Source organism: Pleurodeles waltl, chromosome 2_1, assembly GCF_031143425.1.
Source record: "Pleurodeles waltl isolate 20211129_DDA chromosome 2_1, aPleWal1.hap1.20221129, whole genome shotgun sequence".
Taxonomy (NCBI): Eukaryota; Metazoa; Chordata; class Amphibia; order Caudata; family Salamandridae; genus Pleurodeles; species Pleurodeles waltl.
The window spans coordinates 513,396,605-513,417,582 of NC_090438.1; the positions used below are offsets into that span (position 1 = coordinate 513,396,605).

The 20,978-nt window shown below is 45.6% G+C and overlaps 1 protein-coding gene across 4 annotated transcripts in view; it reads right to left on the reverse strand.

Annotated features, from left to right (window-relative positions):
• Positions 1-20,978, reverse strand: part of LOC138265847 (ETS-related transcription factor Elf-4-like) — a 258,940-nt gene that overhangs the window by 91,103 nt on the left and 146,859 nt on the right. For all 4 annotated transcript variants that reach the window (XM_069213944.1, XM_069213951.1, XM_069213969.1 and 1 more), the window contains one exon: positions 3,002-3,170. In XM_069213944.1, the coding sequence (XP_069070045.1) occupies positions 3,002-3,170 (169 nt within the window). The remainder of the gene's footprint in view (positions 1-3,001; positions 3,171-20,978) is intronic.

The following is a 20,978-nucleotide window of genomic DNA, read 5'->3' on the forward strand; positions in this document are numbered from 1 at the left end:
TCTTGCACATTTATACCAGTGATTTCGATTTCAAATAATAAACATGCTTGGGCACCACAAGAGAGAAGCTGCCACAATGTTAAATCAGAGCGTTGGCAAATCTATAATGGAACAAGTTGGAACACTGGTGTAGAAGACAATGAGAACAATGTTTCTACTTCTCCTCCATCACATTGACCCACAGTTTCAAATCAAGTACAGCCAGAGCCAGAAGAATAGTGTAGCACAGTTGGTGCTCACCACAGGCTTACACATTTCTTGGTTGCTTGGCACTTTGGTACAGAGCTTGTCTGCGGATGTGGGCTTACCTACAGGACAGGGAAACAGTGCATTTCCACAGAAATGTGCTAGGCAAATGGGTAAATATGGTGTAGAATTGGTGCATGGTTTTCCTTCCAGGTGGCTGCATGGGAGGGGGGGTGGAGTTGATATATGGGTGGGTTGTCTTTGCAGAGTTTATCACTGTGGCGAGGTTGGCCTTTTGACTCTCCCACTAACCAGAGTCAACTGTAAAAGTGTAGTCCACCACTTGAGATCGCACTTCACTACCCTGTTACAAAGGCTGATTCTGACCTTTCCTATGGCTGGTGATTGATTGTACCTGTTATGGGGTGTCGTTGGGATAAGGTGCTAACAGCCCATGTGTAGTTGTTCTTCGCCTGAGCCTACAATTAGATTATTACTAGAGTGGCTTGATATGTTTTTTATGTATGACCACTTCCGATGTCGCCCATCCACTGCGCATGGGCATCTTTCTGTTTGCCACATTCCACTTCAGATTCTTGGCAATGCTGAGCAGAAGCCACAGTTCTTTCCAGCAGACTAGGTGTGAATTCAGAGCATGTCTGTACTTTAGAGGACTTACTGTAGGATGACGGGCCCTCAAAACCTGCAGCAGATTTTTTAACCTCCTGGTGGCCAGGCAGTCCTCATGCTCATTTCTACACTGTCAGTGGCCTAATAAGTAATCACTTAGCCAGACTCAACACAAGGCCCAGTATCGTGCCTACATACCTTTATGCACTGAGAGTTTACCTCAGAATTTGCATGTAGGGTCTTTTGATATAGACCACATGGTAACACAGTATGAGGTACTAATGCCCAGAGAGAACAATTTCTTAAACTAGGTCCTGCTACACACTTTTGTTTTAGTCCTTGGAGGTCCCGAAACATCCACTGGATTTACCTGGCTTTAAATAAAGCATGCGGAAGGACGAAAGACGGGCCTTATTAGCCCACCAGTCTGTTGCTTCAGCCCTCTTATTATAATTCCATATGGTTTGTTACAAAGGCCACGTTTATCTGCTAGTTTTCAATTAAACATGCCATAGACATATTTTTAGTTGGCAGAACATTCCATTCTCATGTTATTTCTTTCTTGCCTGCTTTTGGACTTTTTTCTGGAATGAAGGTACATAATTATCCTAATGTCACGTGGGAGGCCAAACTATTTTAAAAAAAAATCTAAATGTAAATTAATAAAATCTCAAGGCACAAAGTACGAAAAAAATCCACAACTAGACTTTACAAGAAGCTCACAGAAATACAAAAACAAATGTATTATTGAGACTAACTGGCTACGTAGCAACCCCATCTCCTTCACATGTAACCAGTAACGTTTTCACAAGCATTACCCCTTCAGGATCATTTACTTAATACATTTTTTCAATGAGGAATGAATTATCGTCCATCTGAGTGCGAGGTCATGTTTAACCTCGAGTTCAAAGGTGGACACTATTCCTCCCTGCTTCCGTGGGCTCCGAAATCCAGAGAGCGGCAGTGGAACCTCATTTTATGGGGAGTGACCCCATTAAAATGAAGTTTATTCGCCTGGCAGTGATAAGCTGTGCGATCCCCCAATGAGGAAAGCAGCCACCAGAGCACCCTGCTGAGTTGCTCTGCTCCTTACTTAATGAGTGATAAGCTCCCAGTGGGCAGTAAGTTGGTCACTTCCCCCTGCAAGCCTACCACCCATAACACAAACACATGTTCTCTTATGAAGAGTGAGAAGTCAAAGTTTACACTTGTGCCAGTCACTTGGAAAAATCATCTGATCTAGACTAACTCAAGGTTATTTTACCTCTACAATAATGAAACTCCTGAGAGACCTTATCCATACCGAAGGCATCACACACCACCATTTCACACCTAAATGAAGTTAAAAAAGTAAAAGGACTTACCCACCTAATGGAAAGACTGCCAAACTTTGAGAGCTATTAGATGGTAGCACTGCCTTAACTCACCCCATTAAATGTTTGCTACTATGAGCCACCATATGCAATAATGGCTCTTATAAAACACATTTAGTTGATAATTAAGTGATCTGTTCTCATCAACATCATTCCTATTGGGCCACTCTGTGTCTTTAGCACCCACCATTGTTGGTTCACTAACAGAAGGGCTCACTCTCTTCACGCTGTGCAAATTTATATAGAGTATTATTTGTATATCCTTGCCGGACACTGAGCTATCTCACTGTATTGTTCAGTAAAGATTGTCCCACTGAGGGTGCATTTCTCAGCATTATTTCTGCTTTGTCTTGTCATTGCAGGAAAGGGGTATTTTTGATAATATATCATTTGACAGGTTTGCAGCAATCTGATACATTCAATGACTGAAGTAATATTGGTCATGTTTAAAATGTTAAAATCCCCAGTAATGCATTTCCATAAATGCATGAGTACGTGGGAAAACATTGCTGCTTCTCAAACACTAAACATTTATCTTCAATTTACCTTAACTGAACGATAGCCTATTGGAACGTGCACAAGGAGAGGCAACATTTTAGCTTTCACCCACAGCCATATAAATTCGATATAAAGCCATAAACAACACGCGGACACCAAGAATGGTAAGGCTGGTGAATGTAGAGAAAGCTCAGCTTTTAGAGTCCGTGCCTGAGGTTTTAATGAAAAATGTGAAACCAAGGAGAGTCCTAGTTGACTTAAACATAAGGGAAAAAAGAGCACCCTCTAGCATCAGACTTTCATTTCACACGAACCTGATAGGCTGATGCTTCCCACGATCTGTTGTTCATCTTCATCCAGAGGGGGGTCGGCCATGATTCCATTGGAGGCCTCGTCTGACTCCAGCTCCGAGTACACGTTGAGTAGGTCTGTGCTCGGCACCTGCTCCACTATCACTGCAGGGAAGACCGAAGGGTCGTCCAGCTAGGAGGGAACAGAAAAGAACAATATGAGGATGAATGCAGAGAAAAACTTTACAATTGCTTGCTTAGACTGGCTTTCTAAAACCAAAATTGGGTAAACATGCTGCACGTCACTCACAAAGGTTGGGTAAACATGCTACCCCTCAGTCACAAAGGTTGGGTAAACATGCTACTCCTCAGTCACAAAGGTTGGGTAAACATGCTACTCCTCAGTCACAAAGGTTGGGTAAACATGCTACACGTCACACACAAAGGTTGGGTAAACATGCTACACGTCACTCACAAAGGTTGGGTAAACATGCTACCCCTCACTCAAAGGTTGGGTAAACATGCTACCCCTCAGTCACAAAGGTTGGGTAAACATGCTACCCCTCTGTCACAAAGGTTGGGTAAACATGCTACACGTCACTCACAAAAGTTGGGTAAACATGCTACACCTTACTCACAAAGGTTGGGTAAACATGCTACACCTCACTCACAAAGGTTGGGCAAACATGCTACTCCTCAGTCAGAAAGGATGGGTTATCATGCTACAATTAGTCACATATACTGTGTGAGGGTATTTATTGCTGCTGTAACATGCTCATTTAATTGCCCCTTTAGGCACCACTCAAGGCAGCTTCATGACCAGGACTCCACCAGAAAGGTATCTTCAGGTAACATTCTAGTGGGTGTCACTTGAGTACTTCCCCTGAGCCATTTTTTGTCAGGGCTCTCTCACTGCGCTATAAAGCGAATAATTATGAGTACCTGTTCTTCTAACCACAGGTAGCTGGTGAGAGGTGGCATGAGACTGAGGGGCACCTGGGGGATAGAGCTGGGCTGGGGCTTTTGTTTCGATACAGAAGGATTCTCAAATGTCGGCATACCTAGAAGTTCACATGTATTAAATAAATGTTAACACAGAGACTAACTAGAGAGTGCGGCTTGAAAATGGGGAAAAATTGTTGATGTTTGTAAAGAAATAAAAAAATAATGAAGCATATATACGTGTTAATTTCTCCCGAGACCTTTGAAAAAAAATATATAAGTAAGCATAAGGCAATATAAAACTCAGTAAAGTTAGCACCCCCCGTTTTTATTAATGAAATGCAATGTTTTCGTTTGCATGCTGCCCGTGGAGATCTTTAGACTGGAGTTAAGAACAGAAAGCTGCGTGTGTGTCAAACGGAAGGCAGCCATTCATTATGCTGTCTGCCAACAATTTTCAGGAGCACGGGGCTTCTTTCACAGGCCAACATTCTCAACAACCCAGTCTGATCTCCTGCATATGGTCTCTTCACCTCTGACACAAGGAGGTTAGGTAACTCTACAGACCCTTAAGGCAAACATCTCTTCATAGAAACCAAGGTAAGTCGAGAACATAAAATACTCCAGAGGTATCCAGTGACACGTGAAATTGACAGTCAATCACTCGGTTTCACAATACACACAGTGTCAGCATCATGTGATTCCCCGTGTGTGACCCGAGATCCCATTGTGTCAGACCTGTAGGAGAAACTGCCTGCAACCGTACAGTCTCAGGTTGTCGCTTCACACGAAAAAACATTTGATACAAGAAATACCATAGGCCGGATTGTGTGGAACCTTTCCTCCCCCAGAAATGCCAGTGCTCATGTTGGACCAAGATCATGGCACCGGGGGTACTGAAGACCTCTCTATCTTTTTAGTAGCTGCTTGTTCACACAACATAGACCTACTTGTCAGGAGACAGGTGAGGATTATGTAACCAAGCAGATTTCGAAAAGGAAAAACTGATGATGTGTTGGTAGCCAGCTCTTGAGACAGGCAAACTCTTCAGGTATACTAGCAACACTCAATGTGCTAATCTGGGATAAGATAAAGCCGTCAAAACAAAAAAATCTATGTCCTTGAGTTAAGAGTATAGGAAGGCATTTTTTGCTGCTCCCTGCGTGCAAGAGCAGTGGCAGCTCCCGCTGGAGTCAGCGACCCGGCAGGGACCCCAGGGGCATTCAGGCACCACCTGCGGCTCCCAACAGTGCACACTGGGTGCCCACCATGAAGTAGCCTGGTCCTGGGGTAACTGGAGCTGAAATCGGCCCAGGGAAGGGGGAGGCATGGCCTAGGGAGGCCAGGCCTAGCGGCTAACCCCCACCATACACGGTGTTTGAGTTGGATTAACGCAAGATAATTAAATATTACTTAATGTTAAAAAAAAAACAAGAAATTCACTGAAAAAAGCAAAGGTTACATGGACATTATAATTAGGAAATAGAATTAAAAAAAAACCTTAGAAATTCACTGAAACAACAAAGGTTACAGAGACGTTATAGTTCGGTTCAGATTTTACATGCAGAAAACCATAAATATTCAACAGTTACAATTATACTTATCTCAAGAAACTGCAATTTATGCCCTAAGGTAACTAGAACTCACGTCCTCGCCATACACTGCTGTAGGAGGCTGGCCTGGCTTATAGTGGGTACCCGATGGTACTTACACCTTGTGCCAGGTCCAGTTATCCCTTATTAGTATATTAGTAGTGTTCTAGCAGCCTAGGCTGATAGAGGTAGCTATATCAGTGCAGCTTAGGCTGAACTAGGAGACAAGCTTATTTTAGTGACAATGTGCCAAAAATCTCTCAGAGGATTAAGGGCCATATGTACGAACACATTTTCCCCTAGACACAGAATGGGTAAACCCCTTTGCTACATCTGGCCCAGAGTCCCTTAGGAGGTAAGTAAAATACACAAAATATACACACAAACCAAAATCAGGTAAGTAAACAGTTAGAAAAGTAGTGCAAACACTGTAGAATACAATAGGATGCAATAGGCCTAGGGGCAACACAAACCATATACTCTAAAAGTGGAATGCGAACCACAAATGCACCCCAGGCCTAGTGTAGTGTGTAGAGGGTCGCTGGGAGTATAAGAAAACACTAAGGGTGTCCAAGATACGCCACCCCAAGACCCTGAAAGGTAGGAGTAAAGTTACCCTACTTCCCCAGAGACAGACTAAAGTCGTGGTAGGAGATTCTGCAAAGACAACAACTGACTGCAAAGCACTGAAGACGGATTCCTGGACCTGAGGACCTGCAAAGGAAGGGGACCAAGTCCAAGAGTCATGCAAGTGTCCAGGGGGGGCAGGAGCCCACTAAACCCCGGTTGAAGGTGCAAAAGGGCTGCCTCCGGGTGGAAGACGCTGAAGATTCTGCAACAACGGAAGATGCCATGAACTTCTCCTTTGCACAGAAGATGTCCCACGGCGTGCTGAAGGATGCTGAGTTGTTTCCACGCAGAAAGACCACAAACAAGCCTTGCTAGCTGCAAAGGTCGCGGTTGAAGAAAATGGGTGCTGCCCGGGCCCAGGAAGGACCAGGAGGTCGCCCCTTGGAGGAAGAGACAGAGGGGGTACTCAGCAGTACAGAGAGCACCCGCAGAAGCACTTGAACAGGTGTTCAAGAAATCTGAGCATGGCGGTCGTCTCAACACTACAAAAGAGGGTCCCACGAAGTCGGTGTCAACTCAGTGAGTTGAGCAATGCAGGACAGAGTGCTGGGGACCTGGGCTATGCTGTGCACGAAGGAATCCTTGCAAAAGTGCACAGAAGCCATAGCAGCTGCAGATCACGCAGTACACAGGATTACTGTCTGTGTGGGGAGGCAAGGACTTACCTCCACCAAATTTGGACAGAAGGACCACTGGACTGTCTGGGTCACTTGGATCCAGCTCCTGTGTTCCAGGGACCACGCTCATTAAGATGAGAGGGGACCTAAAGGACCAGTGATGCAGAAGTTTGGTGCCTGCGTTAGCAGGGGGAAGATTATGTCGACCCACAGGAGATTTCTTCTTGGCTTCCAGTGCAGGGTGAAGGCAGACAGCCCTCAGAACATGCACCACCAGGAAACAGTCAAGAAAGCCATCAGGATTAGGCGCTACAATGTTGCTGGTAGTCGTCTTGCTACTTTGTTGCAGTTTTGCAGGCATCCTGGAGCAGTCAGTGGTCGATCCTTGGCAGAAGTCGAAGAGAGAGATGCAGAAGAACTCTGGTGAGCTCTTGCATTCGTTATCTGAAGAGAAACCCACAGGAGAGACCATGAATAGCCCACAGAGGAGTATTGGCCACCTAACCAGGTAGGCACCTATCAGGAGGGGTCTCTGACGTCACCTCCTGGTACTGGCCACTCAGAGGCCTCCACTGTGCTCTCACACCTCTGCATTCAAGATGGCAGAGGTCTGGGACACACTGGAGGAGCCCTGGGCACCATCCCTGGGGTGATGATGGACAGGGGAGTGGTCACTCCCCTTTCCTTTGTCCAGTTTCGCACCAGAGCAGGGGCTGGGGGATCCCTGAACCGGTACAGACTGGCTTATGCAAGGAGTGCACCATCTGTGCACTTCAAAGCATTTCCAGAGGCTGGGGGAGGCTACTCCTCCCCAGCCCTTAACACCTATTTCCAAAGGGAGAGGTTGTAACACCCTGTCTCAGAGGAAATCCTTTGTTCTGCCTTCCTGGGACAGGGCTGCCCAGATCCCAGGAGGGCAGAAGCCTGTCTGTGGGTTGGCAGCAGCGGTAGCTGCAGTGAAAACCCCAGATAGCTAGTTTGGCAGTACCCGGGGTCCATGCTGGAACTCGGGGATGCATGGGATTGGCACCCCAATACCAGATTTGGCATGGGGGGACAATTCCATGATCTTAGACATGTTACCTGGCCATATTCGGAGTTACCATTGTGAAGCTACATATAGGTATTGACCTATATGTAGTGCACGCGTGTAATGGTGTTTCCGCACTCATAAAGTCCGGGGAAATTGCCCTGAACAATGTGGGGGCACCTTGGCTAGTGCCAGGGTGCCATCACACTTAGTAACTTTGCACCCAACCTTCACTAAGTGAGGGTTAGACATATAAGTGACTTATAAGTTACTTAAGTGCAGTGTAAAATGGCTGTGAAATAACATGGACGTTATTTCACTCAGGCTGCAGTGGAGGTCCTATGTAAGAATTGTCCGAGCTCCCTATGGGTGGCAAAAGAAATGCTACAGCCCATAGGGATCTCCTGGAACCCCAATACCCTGAGTACCTAGGTACCATATACTAGTTAATTATAAGGGTGTTCCAGTGTGCCAATCAGAATTGGTAAAAATGGTCACTAGCCTGCAGTGACAATTTTAAAAGCAGAGAGAGCATAAACACTGAGGTTCTGGTTACACAGTTAGGCACCACACAGGGAACACATTTAGTCCGCAAACTATGAGCACTGGGGTCCTGGCTAGCACGATCCCAGTGAGACAGGCAAAAACAAACTGACACACAAGTAAAAATGGGGGTAACATGCCAGGCAAGATGGTACTTTCCTACAACTGCTACTTATCTCACATATTACATCAGTAATTACATCTTCTATGACATCATTCATAATATAACTACAACATTTCCAATAAAATTATTGATAAGAAAACTGTGCATGGCGGGGGCAAGAGTTATAGTTACCTTAGAGCACCAGTTATAGTGTTTTGAGATAAGTATAACTATACTGTTGGTTTTGTGAGTGTAAAATCTGAACCTAACTATAATGTCCCTGTAACAAAACTAAATCAAAGCCGGTGAGTTAAAACACTTATTGAGAACCTAGGAAACGTTTGGGATAGATAAATTATAAACTGTATCAAAAGGTTTAAATCGAGACAGGATACAGTTCTTTCTAATATAACAAAGGAAGTATGAATTAAAATTGGGCTGTGTTGTTGTCTAGTTTTTTAGATATTTTCATTAAATAATTTAATGTATGCATCATTTCAATCACACTATACTTGTGTGATATATGGTATGGTATGATGTATTATTTAGCAATGTTGGAGCTCTGTACAGAGATATCGGTAAACATAAAGGATCACATTTATTATTGGAAATGAGCTCTCAGATTGGGTTGAATTAACAGGATAGACTGTTTGTATGAAATTTGTATCAAGAATGTCTTTAATGATCAATTCCTAGAATGAATTAACTTCACATTCTTGTAACTTTCTAACTTTTGAAGGTAACATTGTGCAAACTATATTCCATCAGTTTGGCGGGTGATAAGTCCTTGAGCACATTCATAAAGATCCCTTTGTTTTACAATGTATTTCATTTTCAGAGAATTACCAGATTGTGTGGAAGATAATTTTGTCAGATCATATTTGAGATTATTAGACTATGGGCCTGATTTAGTACTCGGCAAACTGGTTACTCCATCACAATGGTGATGAATATCCTGTCCACTGAATTCTAAATCCCATAGAATATAATGAGATTTAGATTAAGGTGGACAGGATATCCGTCACCGTTGTGACAGAGTAACCCGTCCGACGAGTTATAAATTAGGCCCTATGTGTTACATTTTAAACAATATTATGTCAGATGATGGGTTATATCAGCGAATTTAGCATTGGAGAGCTCTTTATTGTACTCAGATACCATTAGTTACATATGATTTTTGCTTTGAGAAATCTTAAGACTTATGGGTTAGTATAATGGAAATCTCAGAAGGTTTCTATTGTGGAGGTAATGAGTTTGAACCTGCAAAGGAGCATTACGTGTTTTGAGTTTTTGCTTTCTTGTTTTAGGTTGTTCCTTATGTTATGGCTTCGTAAAAAATAAATTAAAAAAAAGCAAAAATAAGAAAAATGTTTCACTGAGGTAACTATTTCCTATCATACAATCAAAATTTGTAGGAAGGAGTAAGTTTCCGTGTTGGAAGCTCAGCTAATGAGGTAAAGTCTTTCTTCTAATGAAACTGAGAAAGGTATTTGGAGAAGTTACGGTTCCAGGTTAGACTGTGTGGCAATATTCTGGCGGAACCTTGCAGAGTATAAAAGACACAGCCTATATGGCACCGCATCCAGTAGAAGACAGGTGGAGCATCACTATTTGAAGGGCCTTATTTATTTTTGGTGAGCAAGCACTTGGATTAGGGCTTTTGGTCTTGAGGTTGTAATGCTGAAATGTTTCTAATTTTGCTCTAAGGAAGGATGTTTGTATATAAATTGTACGTATTGGCTCACCAATTCCATGTATTTGGGGAGAAGGAATGTTAATCTCGTACATAAGAAAAAATAAAAAACATAATTTACAAAACGTTTTGAAAACTGAATGGCTGAATTGTAATCGACATATTGCAGAAACAGAAGGGTCTAAATAAGTGATAAAATAATTGATTATGTAATAAATATATTTCCAAGGGGTAAGTAGTAATAAACGTAATGTTAAGATGTGCACAAGAGACTACATTATTTTTTATAACATGAATATTAGTATATGTGAGATTATCATTTGACTGATTCAATTTTTGGCATATTGGTAAAATAAGAATTGAAACGTATTTAGTTAATGTTTTGAACATCTATAGATGGTAGAACATGAAGTAGTGTAGAACATTTGACGGAAACTTGGTAAACTGCTGATAATGGATATGTCAATATTTATATATTTCATGAGTTTCTACATACAAATGTCTTAAATACTGAAATGTCATTGGTATTTTGTTTTAAAACAGAAAGCATGTGAGGGTCATAATATGGAATGACTTGAATTCTGATCTAGAGAGTTGTATTTAACTTGCATCTTAATTGTGTTTATGGGCAAGTAGTATTGTGAGTATAGTCCCTGCACAAAATTAGAATATGAGTGCTTTAGCCATGGGTTATGACCTAGACCGTGCATATAAAAAGAAATATAAAGATATCTATAGATTGTACACTAAGAAAGTCTGAAATAATCTATTTTTAGGTTCTAACTTAGGACTTGATGTTATGTCTGTTTAGTTTCACCCTTGAGAAAGGGGAGTGTAGGAAGTTGGCTCTGTATGTGCTATTTCAAAGTAAGGAATAGCATGCACAGAGTCCAAGGGTTCCCCTTAGAGGTAAGATAGTGGCAAAAAGAGATAATACTAATGCTCTATTTTGTGGTAGTGTGGTCGAGCAGTAGGCTTATCCAAGGAGTAGTGTTAAGCATTTGTTGTACATACACATAGACAATAAATGAGGTACACACACTCAGAGACAAATCCAGCCAATAGGTTTTGTTATAGAAAAATATCTTTTCTTAGTTTATTTTAAGAACCACAGGTTCAAATTCTACATGTAATATCTCATTCGAAAGGTATTGCAGGTAAGTACTTTAGGAACTTTAAATCATAAAAATTGCATGTATACTTTTCAAGTTATTGACAAATAGCTGTTTTAAAAGTGGACACTTAGTGCAATTTTCACAGTTCCTGGGGGAGGTAAGTTTTGGTTAGTTTTACCAGGTAAGTAAGACACTTACAGGGTTCAGTTCTTGGTCCAAGGTAGCCCACCGTTGGGGGTTCAGAGCAACCCCAAAGTCACCACACCAGCAGCTCAGGGCCGGTCAGGTGCAGAGTTCAAAGTGGTGCCCAAAACACCTAGGCTAGAATGGAGAGAAGGGGGTGCCCCGGTTCCGGTCTGCTTGCAGGTAAGTACCCGCGTCTTCGGAGGGCAGACCAGGGGGGTTTTGTAGGGCACCGGGGGGGACACAAGTCCACACAGAAATTTCACCCTCAGCAGCGCGGGGGCGGCCGGGTGCAGTGTAGGAACAGGCGTCGGGTTCGCGATGTTAGTCTATGAGAGATCTCGGGATCTCTTCAGCGCTGCAGGCAGGCAAGGGGGGGATTCCTCGGGGAAACCTCCACTTGGGCAAGGGAGAGGGACTCCTGGGGGTCACTTCTCCAGTGAAAGTCCGGTCCTTCAGGTCCTGGGGGCTGCGGGTGCAGGGTCTCTCCCAGGCGTCGGGACTTTAGGTTCAAAGAGTCGCGGTCAGGGGAAGCCTCGGGATTCCCTCTGCAGGCGGCGCTGTGGGGGCTCAGGGGGGACAGGTTTTGGTACTCACAGTATCAGAGTAGTCCTGGGGTCCCTCCTGAGGTGTTGGATCGCCACCAGCCGAGTCGGGGTCGCCGGGTGCAGTGTTGCAAGTCTCACGCTTCTTGCGGGGAGCTTGCCGGGTTCTTTAAAGCTGCTGGAAACAAAGTTGCAGCTTTTCTTGGAGCAGGTCCGCTGTCCTCGGGAGTTTCTTGTCTTTTCGAAGCAGGGGCAGTCCTCAGAGGATGTCGAGGTCGCTGGTCCCTTTGGAAGGCGTCGCTGGAGCAGGATCTTTGGAAGGCAGGAGACAGGCCGGTGAGTTTCTGGAGCCAAGGCAGTTGTCGTCTTCTGGTCTTCCGCTGCAGGGGTTTTCAGCTGGGCAGTCCTTCTTCTTGTAGTTGCAGGAATCTAATTTTCTAGGGTTCAGGGTAGCCCTTAAATACTAAATTTAAGGGTGTGTTTAGGTCTGGGGGGTTAGTAGCCAATGGCTACTAGCCCTGAGGGTGGGTACACCCTCTTTGTGCCTCCTCCCAAGGGGAGGGGGTCACAATCCTAACCCTATTGGGGGAATCCTCCATCTGCAAGATGGAGGATTTCTAAAAGTTAGAGTCACTTCAGCTCAGGACACCTTAGGGGCTGTCCTGACTGGCCAGTGACTCCTCCTTGTTGCTTTCTTTGTTCCCTCCAGCCTTGCCGCCAAAAGTGGGGGCCGTGGCCGGAGGGGGCGGGCAACTCCACTAAGCTGGAGTGCCCTGCTGGGCTGTGACAAAGGGGGGAGCCTTTGAGGCTCACCGCCAGGTGTCACAGTTCCTGCCTGGGGGAGGTGTTAGCATCTCCACCCAGTGCAGGCTTTGTTACTGGCCTCAGAGTGACAAAGGCACTCTCCCCATGGGGCCAGCAACATGTCTCTAGTGTGGCAGGCTGCTGGAACCAGTCAGCCTACACAGACAGTTGGTTAAGTTTCAGGGGGCACCTCTAAGGTGCCCTCTGTGGTGTATTTTACAATAAAATGTACACTGGCATCAGTGTGCATTTATTGTGCTGAGAAGTTTGATACCAAACTTCCCAGTTTTCAGTGTAGCCATTATGGTGCTGTGGAGTTCGTGTTTGACAGACTCCCAGACCATATACTCTTATGGCTACCCTGCACTTACAATGTCTAAGGTTTTGTTTAGACACTGTAGGGGTACCATGCTCATGCACTGGTACCCTCACCTATGGTATAGTGCACCCTGCCTTAGGGCTGTAAGGCCGGCTAGAGGGGTGTCTTACCTATACTGCATAGGCAGTGAGAGGCTGGCATGGCACCCTGAGGGGAGTGCCATGTCGACTTACTCGTTTTGTCCTCACTAGCACACACAAGCTGGCAAGCAGTGTGTCTGTGCTGAGTGAGAGGTCTCCAGGGTGGCATAATACATGCTGCAGCCCTTAGAGACCTTCCTTGGCATCAGGGCCCTAGGTACTAGAAGTACCAGTTACAAGGGACTTATCTGAATGCCAGGGTGTGCCAATTGTGGATACAATGGTACATTTTAGGTGAAGGAACACTGGTGCTGGGGCCTGGTTAGCAGGGTCCCAGCACACTTCTCAGTCAAGTCAGCATCAGTATCAGGCAAAAAGTGGGGGGGTAACTGCAACAGGGAGCCATTTCTTTACACAAGCCCCCCCCAGCCCACAGGCCAGGAGACTCAGCCCAAGCTGGGAGAGTCTTCCTAGTCTGTCAGGCGAGGAAGAGTAGGAGAAATAGGCTGGTTAGTTGCAGGGCCTACTCTGCCTTACATCCTTCTGTTCAGGTCATTCCCTTTGGGGAACTGACCCACTTCCACAGTGATAGGACCTAGTCTGAATTGCCTCTTGCCTGCCTCTTCAATGTCTCCACCCATTCTTTTTATTTTGGGTTTAGAGGTATCCACCTCTGCTAATCTTATCTTAGCCAGGGTCATCCCTAGCTTACCCAAAGAGGTTACCCAGAGCTGGAGTAACCCCACCATGACCAACAGGGTCAGGGGGCCTAACTTGCTATTTGGCATGGGGTCTGACCACCATGCCAAGGATAGTGCAGCCATAAAGGCTAACACCCAGCAGAGGCCACTGACAGCTGTCAGTGCCCAGAACCACACCTTTAGCTCTTCACCTACAAGGGAAGGGGCTAAGTTACAGGCTTCTTTGGGTTCAGGGAGCCTGTCTGCTGTATTAGAGTGGGGGGTTACCACATTTTGTAGTAAACACCCTTCTTCCACTCTTTCTTCTGTTAGCTGAGGAGCCACCCACTCAGGTTTAACAGTTGCCTGACTAGCCAGGACTTCTTGTGGGTCAGGTTGGACTTTATCAGGGCCATTTTTGGAGTTCTCCCCTACTGGAGCAGAATCTCCCTGGCTTGCTGTAACCTTGGCTAAAGGTTGTCCACCCTTCCTACTCTGTTTTCTTTTCTTCTTCTTCTGGGGCCTGCTTGCATTTACTGCAGAGGCAGGACTTCCAGAATCCTTGGGAGAGGACTGGCACTGGACCAGTTCCTCTCTTGGGCTCTGACTAACCTCTGGGTAGTCATTTCCAAGGAGACAATCAAGGGGGAGGTCTGTACTGACTACTACCCTTCTCCAGCTAAGAGTGCCACCCACTTCTATGGGTACTAAAGCCATAGGCCTCTTAGTGACCCTGTCTAGGCTAACTCTTACCCTGGCAGTCTCACCTGGGATGTACTGGTTTGAGAGCACCAGCCTGTCATGCACAATAGTGTGACTGGCACAAGTGTCTCTCAGGGCAGTGGTTGGGATTCCATTCACCAGTAGGTGGTGGAAGTGTCTGCTTCCCTCTGGAATCTCCAACTCACCTGTTGGGCCCTGTTTCCAGTTGAAGGCTAGGAAGACCTCCTCATCTGAGGAGTCATCTCCCATGGCTACACTGGTTACCCCAGGAATTTTGTTCTGGGGTTTGTTTTTGGGACAAGAAGTGTCCTTGGTGTGGTGCCCAGACTGTTTACAGTTGTGGCACCAGGCCTTAGTGGCATCCCAGTTCTTACCCTGGTACCCACCTTTGTTTTGGGTTGTGTCTTGGGGCCCACCCACCTGTTCTGGTTTTTGGGGGCCTACAGAGGACTCTTTTTCTTTGTTTCTAGTGTCACCCACTTTTTCCTGGGGAGTTTTTGTAACCCCTTTCTTTTGGTCACCCCCAGTGGAAGTTTTGGTTACTCTAGTCTTGACCCAGTGGTCTGCCTTCTTTCCCAATTCTTGGGGAGAAATTGGACCTAGGTCTACCAGATACTGATGCAACTTTTCATTGAAGCAGTTACTTAAAATGTGTTCTTTCATAAACAAATTATAAAGCCCAACATAGTCACACACTTCATTTCCAGTTAACCAACCATCCAGTGTTTTTACTGAGTAGTCTACAAAATCAACCCAGGTCTGGCTCGAGGATTTTTGAGCCCCCCTGAATCTAATTCTATACTCCTCAGTGGAGAATCCAAAGCCCTCAATCAGGGTACCCTTCATGAGGTCATAAGATTCTGCATCTTTTCCAGAGAGTGTGAGGAGTCTATCCCTACACTTTCCAGTGAACATTTCCCAAAGGAGAGCACCCCAGTGAGATCTGTTCACTTTTCTGGTTACACAAGCCCTCTCAAAAGCTGTGAACCATTTGGTGATGTCATCACCATCTTCATATTTTGTTACAATCCCTTTGGGGATTTTTAGGATGTCAGGAGAATCTCTGACCCTATTTAAGTTGCTGCCACCATTGATGGGACCTAGGCCCATCTCTTTTCTTTCCCTTTCTATGGCTAGGAGCTGCTTTTCCAAAGCCAATCTTTTGACCATCCTGGCTAACAGGGGGTCATCTTCACTGAGAGCATCCTCAGTGATTTCAGAAATGCTGGACCCTCCTGTGAGGGAAGCAACATTTCTGACTATCATTTTTGGAGACAGGGCTTGAGAGGCCCTGGTCTCCCTATTTAGGACTGGAAGGGGGGAATTGCCCTCCAAGTCACTAATTTCTTCCTCTGTGAAGTCATCCTCAGAGGGGTTGGCTTTTTCAAACTCTGCCAACAGCTCCTGGAGCTGAATTTTGGTAGGTCTGGAGCCAATGGTTATTTTCTTTATATTACAGAGAGACCTTAGCTCCCTCATCTTAAGATGGAGGTAAGGTGTGGTGTCGAGTTCCACCACCTGCATCTCTGTATCAGACATTATTCTGCTAAGAGTTGGAATACTTTTTTAAGAATCTAAAACTGTTTCTAGAATCTAATTCAAACTTTTAACAAACTTTTAAACTCTAAAAGACAATGCTAAACAGGGACTTAACACACAAGGCCCTAGCAGGACTTTTAAGAATTTAGAAAAATTTCAAATTGCAAAAATGAATTTCTAATGACAATTTTGGAATTTGTCGTGTGATCAGGTATTGGCTGAGTAGTCCAGCAAATGCAAAGTCTTGTACCCCACCGCTGATCCACCAATGTAGGAAGTTGGCTCTGTATGTGCTATTTCAAAGTAAGGAATAGCATGCACAGAGTCCAAGGGTTCCCCTTAGAGGTAAGATAGTGGCAAAAAGAGATAATACTAATGCTCTATTTTGTGGTAGTGTGGTCGAGCAGTAGGCTTATCCAAGGAGTAGTGTTAAGCATTTGTTGTACATACACATAGACAATAAATGAGGTACACACACTCAGAGACAAATCCAGCCAATAGGTTTTGTTATAGAAAAATATCTTTTCTTAGTTTATTTTAAGAACCACAGGTTCAAATTCTACATGTAATATCTCATTCGAAAGGTATTGCAGGTAAGTACTTTAGGAACTTTAAATCATAAAAATTGCATGTATACTTTTCAAGTTATTGACAAATAGCTGTTTTAAAAGTGGACACTTAGTGCAATTTTCACAGTTCCTGGGGGAGGTAAGTTTTGGTTAGTTTTACCAGGTAAGTAAGACACTTACAGGGTTCAGTTCTTGGTCCAAGGTAGCCCACCGTTGGGGGTTCAGAGCAACCCCAAAGTCACCACACCAGCAGCTCAGGGCCGGTCAGGTGCAGAGTTCAAAGTGGTGCCCAAAACACCTAGGCTAGAATGGAGAGAAGGGGGTGCCCCGGTTCCGGTCTGCTTGCAGGTAAGTACCCGCGTCTTCGGAGGGCAGACCAGGGGGGTTTTGTAGGGCACCGGGGGGGACACAAGTCCACACAGAAATTTCACCCTCAGCAGCGCGGGGGCGGCCGGGTGCAGTGTAGGAACAGGCGTCGGGTTCGCGATGTTAGTCTATGAGAGATCTCGGGATCTCTTCAGCGCTGCAGGCAGGCAAGGGGGGGATTCCTCGGGGAAACCTCCACTTGGGCAAGGGAGAGGGACTCCTGGGGGTCACTTCTCCAGTGAAAGTCCGGTCCTTCAGGTCCTGGGGGCTGCGGGTGCAGGGTCTCTCCCAGGCGTCGGGACTTTAGGTTCAAAGAGTCGCGGTCAGGGGAAGCCTCGGGATTCCCTCTGCAGGCGGCGCTGTGGGGGCTCAGGGGGGACAGGTTTTGGTACTCACAGTATCAGAGTAGTCCTGGGGTCCCTCCTGAGGTGTTGGATCGCCACCAGCCGAGTCGGGGTCGCCGGGTGCAGTGTTGCAAGTCTCACGCTTCTTGCGGGGAGCTTGCCGGGTTCTTTAAAGCTGCTGGAAACAAAGTTGCAGCTTTTCTTGGAGCAGGTCCGCTGTCCTCGGGAGTTTCTTGTCTTTTCGAAGCAGGGGCAGTCCTCAGAGGATGTCGAGGTCGCTGGTCCCTTTGGAAGGCGTCGCTGGAGCAGGATCTTTGGAAGGCAGGAGACAGGCCGGTGAGTTTCTGGAGCCAAGGCAGTTGTCGTCTTCTGGTCTTCCGCTGCAGGGGTTTTCAGCTGGGCAGTCCTTCTTCTTGTAGTTGCAGGAATCTAATTTTCTAGGGTTCAGGGTAGCCCTTAAATACTAAATTTAAGGGCGTGTTTAGGTCTGGGGGGTTAGTAGCCAATGGCTACTAGCCCTGAGGGTGGGTACACCCTCTTTGTGCCTCCTCCCAAGGGGAGGGGGTCACAATCCTAACCCTATTGGGGGAATCCTCCATCTGCAAGATGGAGGATTTCTAAAAGTTAGAGTCACTTCAGCTCAGGACACCTTAGGGGCTGTCCTGACTGGCCAGTGACTCCTCCTTGTTGCTTTCTTTGTTCCCTCCAGCCTTGCCGCCAAAAGTGGGGGCCGTGGCCGGAGGGGGCGGGCAACTCCACTAAGCTGGAGTGCCCTGCTGGGCTGTGACAAAGGGGGGAGCCTTTGAGGCTCACCGCCAGGTGTCACAGTTCCTGCCTGGGGGAGGTGTTAGCATCTCCACCCAGTGCAGGCTTTGTTACTGGCCTCAGAGTGACAAAGGCACTCTCCCCATGGGGCCAGCAACATGTCTCTAGTGTGGCAGGCTGCTGGAACCAGTCAGCCTACACAGACAGTTGGTTAAGTTTCAGGGGGCACCTCTAAGGTGCCCTCTGTGGTGTATTTTACAATAAAATGTACACTGGCATCAGTGTGCATTTATTGTGCTGAGAAGTTTGATACCAAACTTCCCAGTTTTCAGTGTAGCCATTATGGTGCTGTGGAGTTCGTGTTTGACAGACTCCCAGACCATATACTCTTATGGCTACCCTGCACTTACAATGTCTAAGGTTTTGTTTAGACACTGTAGGGGTACCATGCTCATGCACTGGTACCCTCACCTATGGTATAGTGCACCCTGCCTTAGGGCTGTAAGGCCGGCTAGAGGGGTGTCTTACCTATACTGCATAGGCAGTGAGAGGCTGGCATGGCACCCTGAGGGGAGTGCCATGTCGACTTACTCGTTTTGTCCTCACTAGCACACACAAGCTGGCAAGCAGTGTGTCTGTGCTGAGTGAGAGGTCTCCAGGGTGGCATAATACATGCTGCAGCCCTTAGAGACCTTCCTTGGCATCAGGGCCCTAGGTACTAGAAGTACCAGTTACAAGGGACTTATCTGAATGCCAGGGTGTGCCAATTGTGGATACAATGGTACATTTTAGGTGAAGGAACACTGGTGCTGGGGCCTGGTTAGCAGGGTCCCAGCACACTTCTCAGTCAAGTCAGCATCAGTATCAGGCAAAAAGTGGGGGGGTAACTGCAACAGGGAGCCATTTCTTTACAGGGAGTGTCACCGAAACACGAGTTGGCTGTGTTGTGTCAAGTTTGTGAGATGTGTTCATTAGAACATTAGTTGAAGAACTTCACATTTGAAAATAAATACATAAATAGGAGTGGAACCTATATTGAATGTGATTAATCATTTTGTTACTGCCTCCTGTAGGACTTCTAGACCTACACACTACTCAACTGGTCTTGGTAGATTTCAGGCACCAGTGCACCTATTCCAGCCTTAGATTATGGAAAAGAAGTTGGGAGGTCTACACCTTACAATGAACCTAGAGACATGAAACAAATTTGCAGCTATTCACAAGATTAATATAGTCACCGATTCCTCACATTCGCAGATGATGAATTAGGAGTGGTCTTGAAAAGGAAATGACACCTAGCAGTGAAATCAGATTTAATGAGGGGCTGGAAGGTATAAGAATGAAAACTTAAGCAGAGCAATTTTAATGGATGTTAACATGAAGAAAACATATATCAAATCTGTTCTTTCACATGCTGACAGTTTGGAGAAAAGGTAGGCTAAGATGGAGCTAAATCAGAACTACCAAACCAACGGAGTACTGCTGTCTTAGCCAAATCAATGGAATCAGGTTAAGGTAGGTCCCCCCTTGCCACATTGTCTCTTTTCTTAGCTTGAAATATCATACACTACTAATAATGAAAGTGAAAGTTGGCTGGGAAATATTCTAGAAAGGCAGGTGGATGCATCCTCAGGTGAACTGGAAAGAGCAAGTGTCTCTGGTGTCTACGAAATGTATTGCGCTCACGTGGAGGGGTCAGGAAAGACTGGTAAAATGAGGCAGGCTGATTCATTCTTGGTTTGTCAGGGCAGGTAAATACTAAATGCTTCGTCTCTCAGCCTTCCATTTGTAGGGTTGTTGGTATGGCTAGGGGGTAAGCAATGAGTGACTGGGGTATGCACAACTGATAGATCTGCCTTTGGGAGTACAACAGGGGATTCTGGTGTGAACCCGTGTTTAAAATTTTAACTCCCTTTGGCCTAACAGTAGTAGGTAGAATCTTGGCTCTTTTAAAGGATGTACAGTTTCTGGTCAGGTTGGCAATGTTGATACAACTTCTTTCCTCGCTCATGGCATGTGTTTGTACAGCAGTGGGCAGTATTCCTTGCTTTAATAAGACACAGGGCTAGTGTAAATTGCCACCAGCTTATATTCCTGCTGTTTTCTTATCATTTTACTCATTACACAGCATTTCTGTGCTTGTTGCCATATCGATTACATGGCCTTCTCGGATTACTCGCTTTTTTCGATGCACACCCGAACAGCATCCCGTTGCCTAGACTAGTGTTTTGTAGAAGCCTAAATGTTTTAACCCCTCTTACTCTGCCCCCACAACACTCCCCCATTTAGGCAGGACCCTGTATATTTTCCTTGGTTCCAGCATAACAGAAACCACAAAAGATACACAGAGCATGCGCAGTAACTTATAACATCCAGCTAATTACAATTCTATTTTGTGTGCCTTCTCTTACACATCGTCCTCCATCACTGCTAGGTGCTGTGCCGCAGGACAGGAGAAGACCACCTCGACGGACTCTCCGCAGCACATCACAACGCTTTCCTCATAGGATCACACAGTAACACTGCCAAGCATGCACCCAACGAGGTGTGAAGCGCTGTAGAAAAGCTGCAATACAATATAACCATCCATGCCAGGTGGCAGATGAAAGGTGGAACGTGCTTAAGAGTACAGAAAAGGGATTGATCTTATTTTAATAACATTTGTATAGTATTTCCTACCTTGGATGAGATGTTATGTACTTTATGGTGAGTAGCACGATCCCACAGGGCACAACGTTAGTGGTTAATCCAATGGCTAT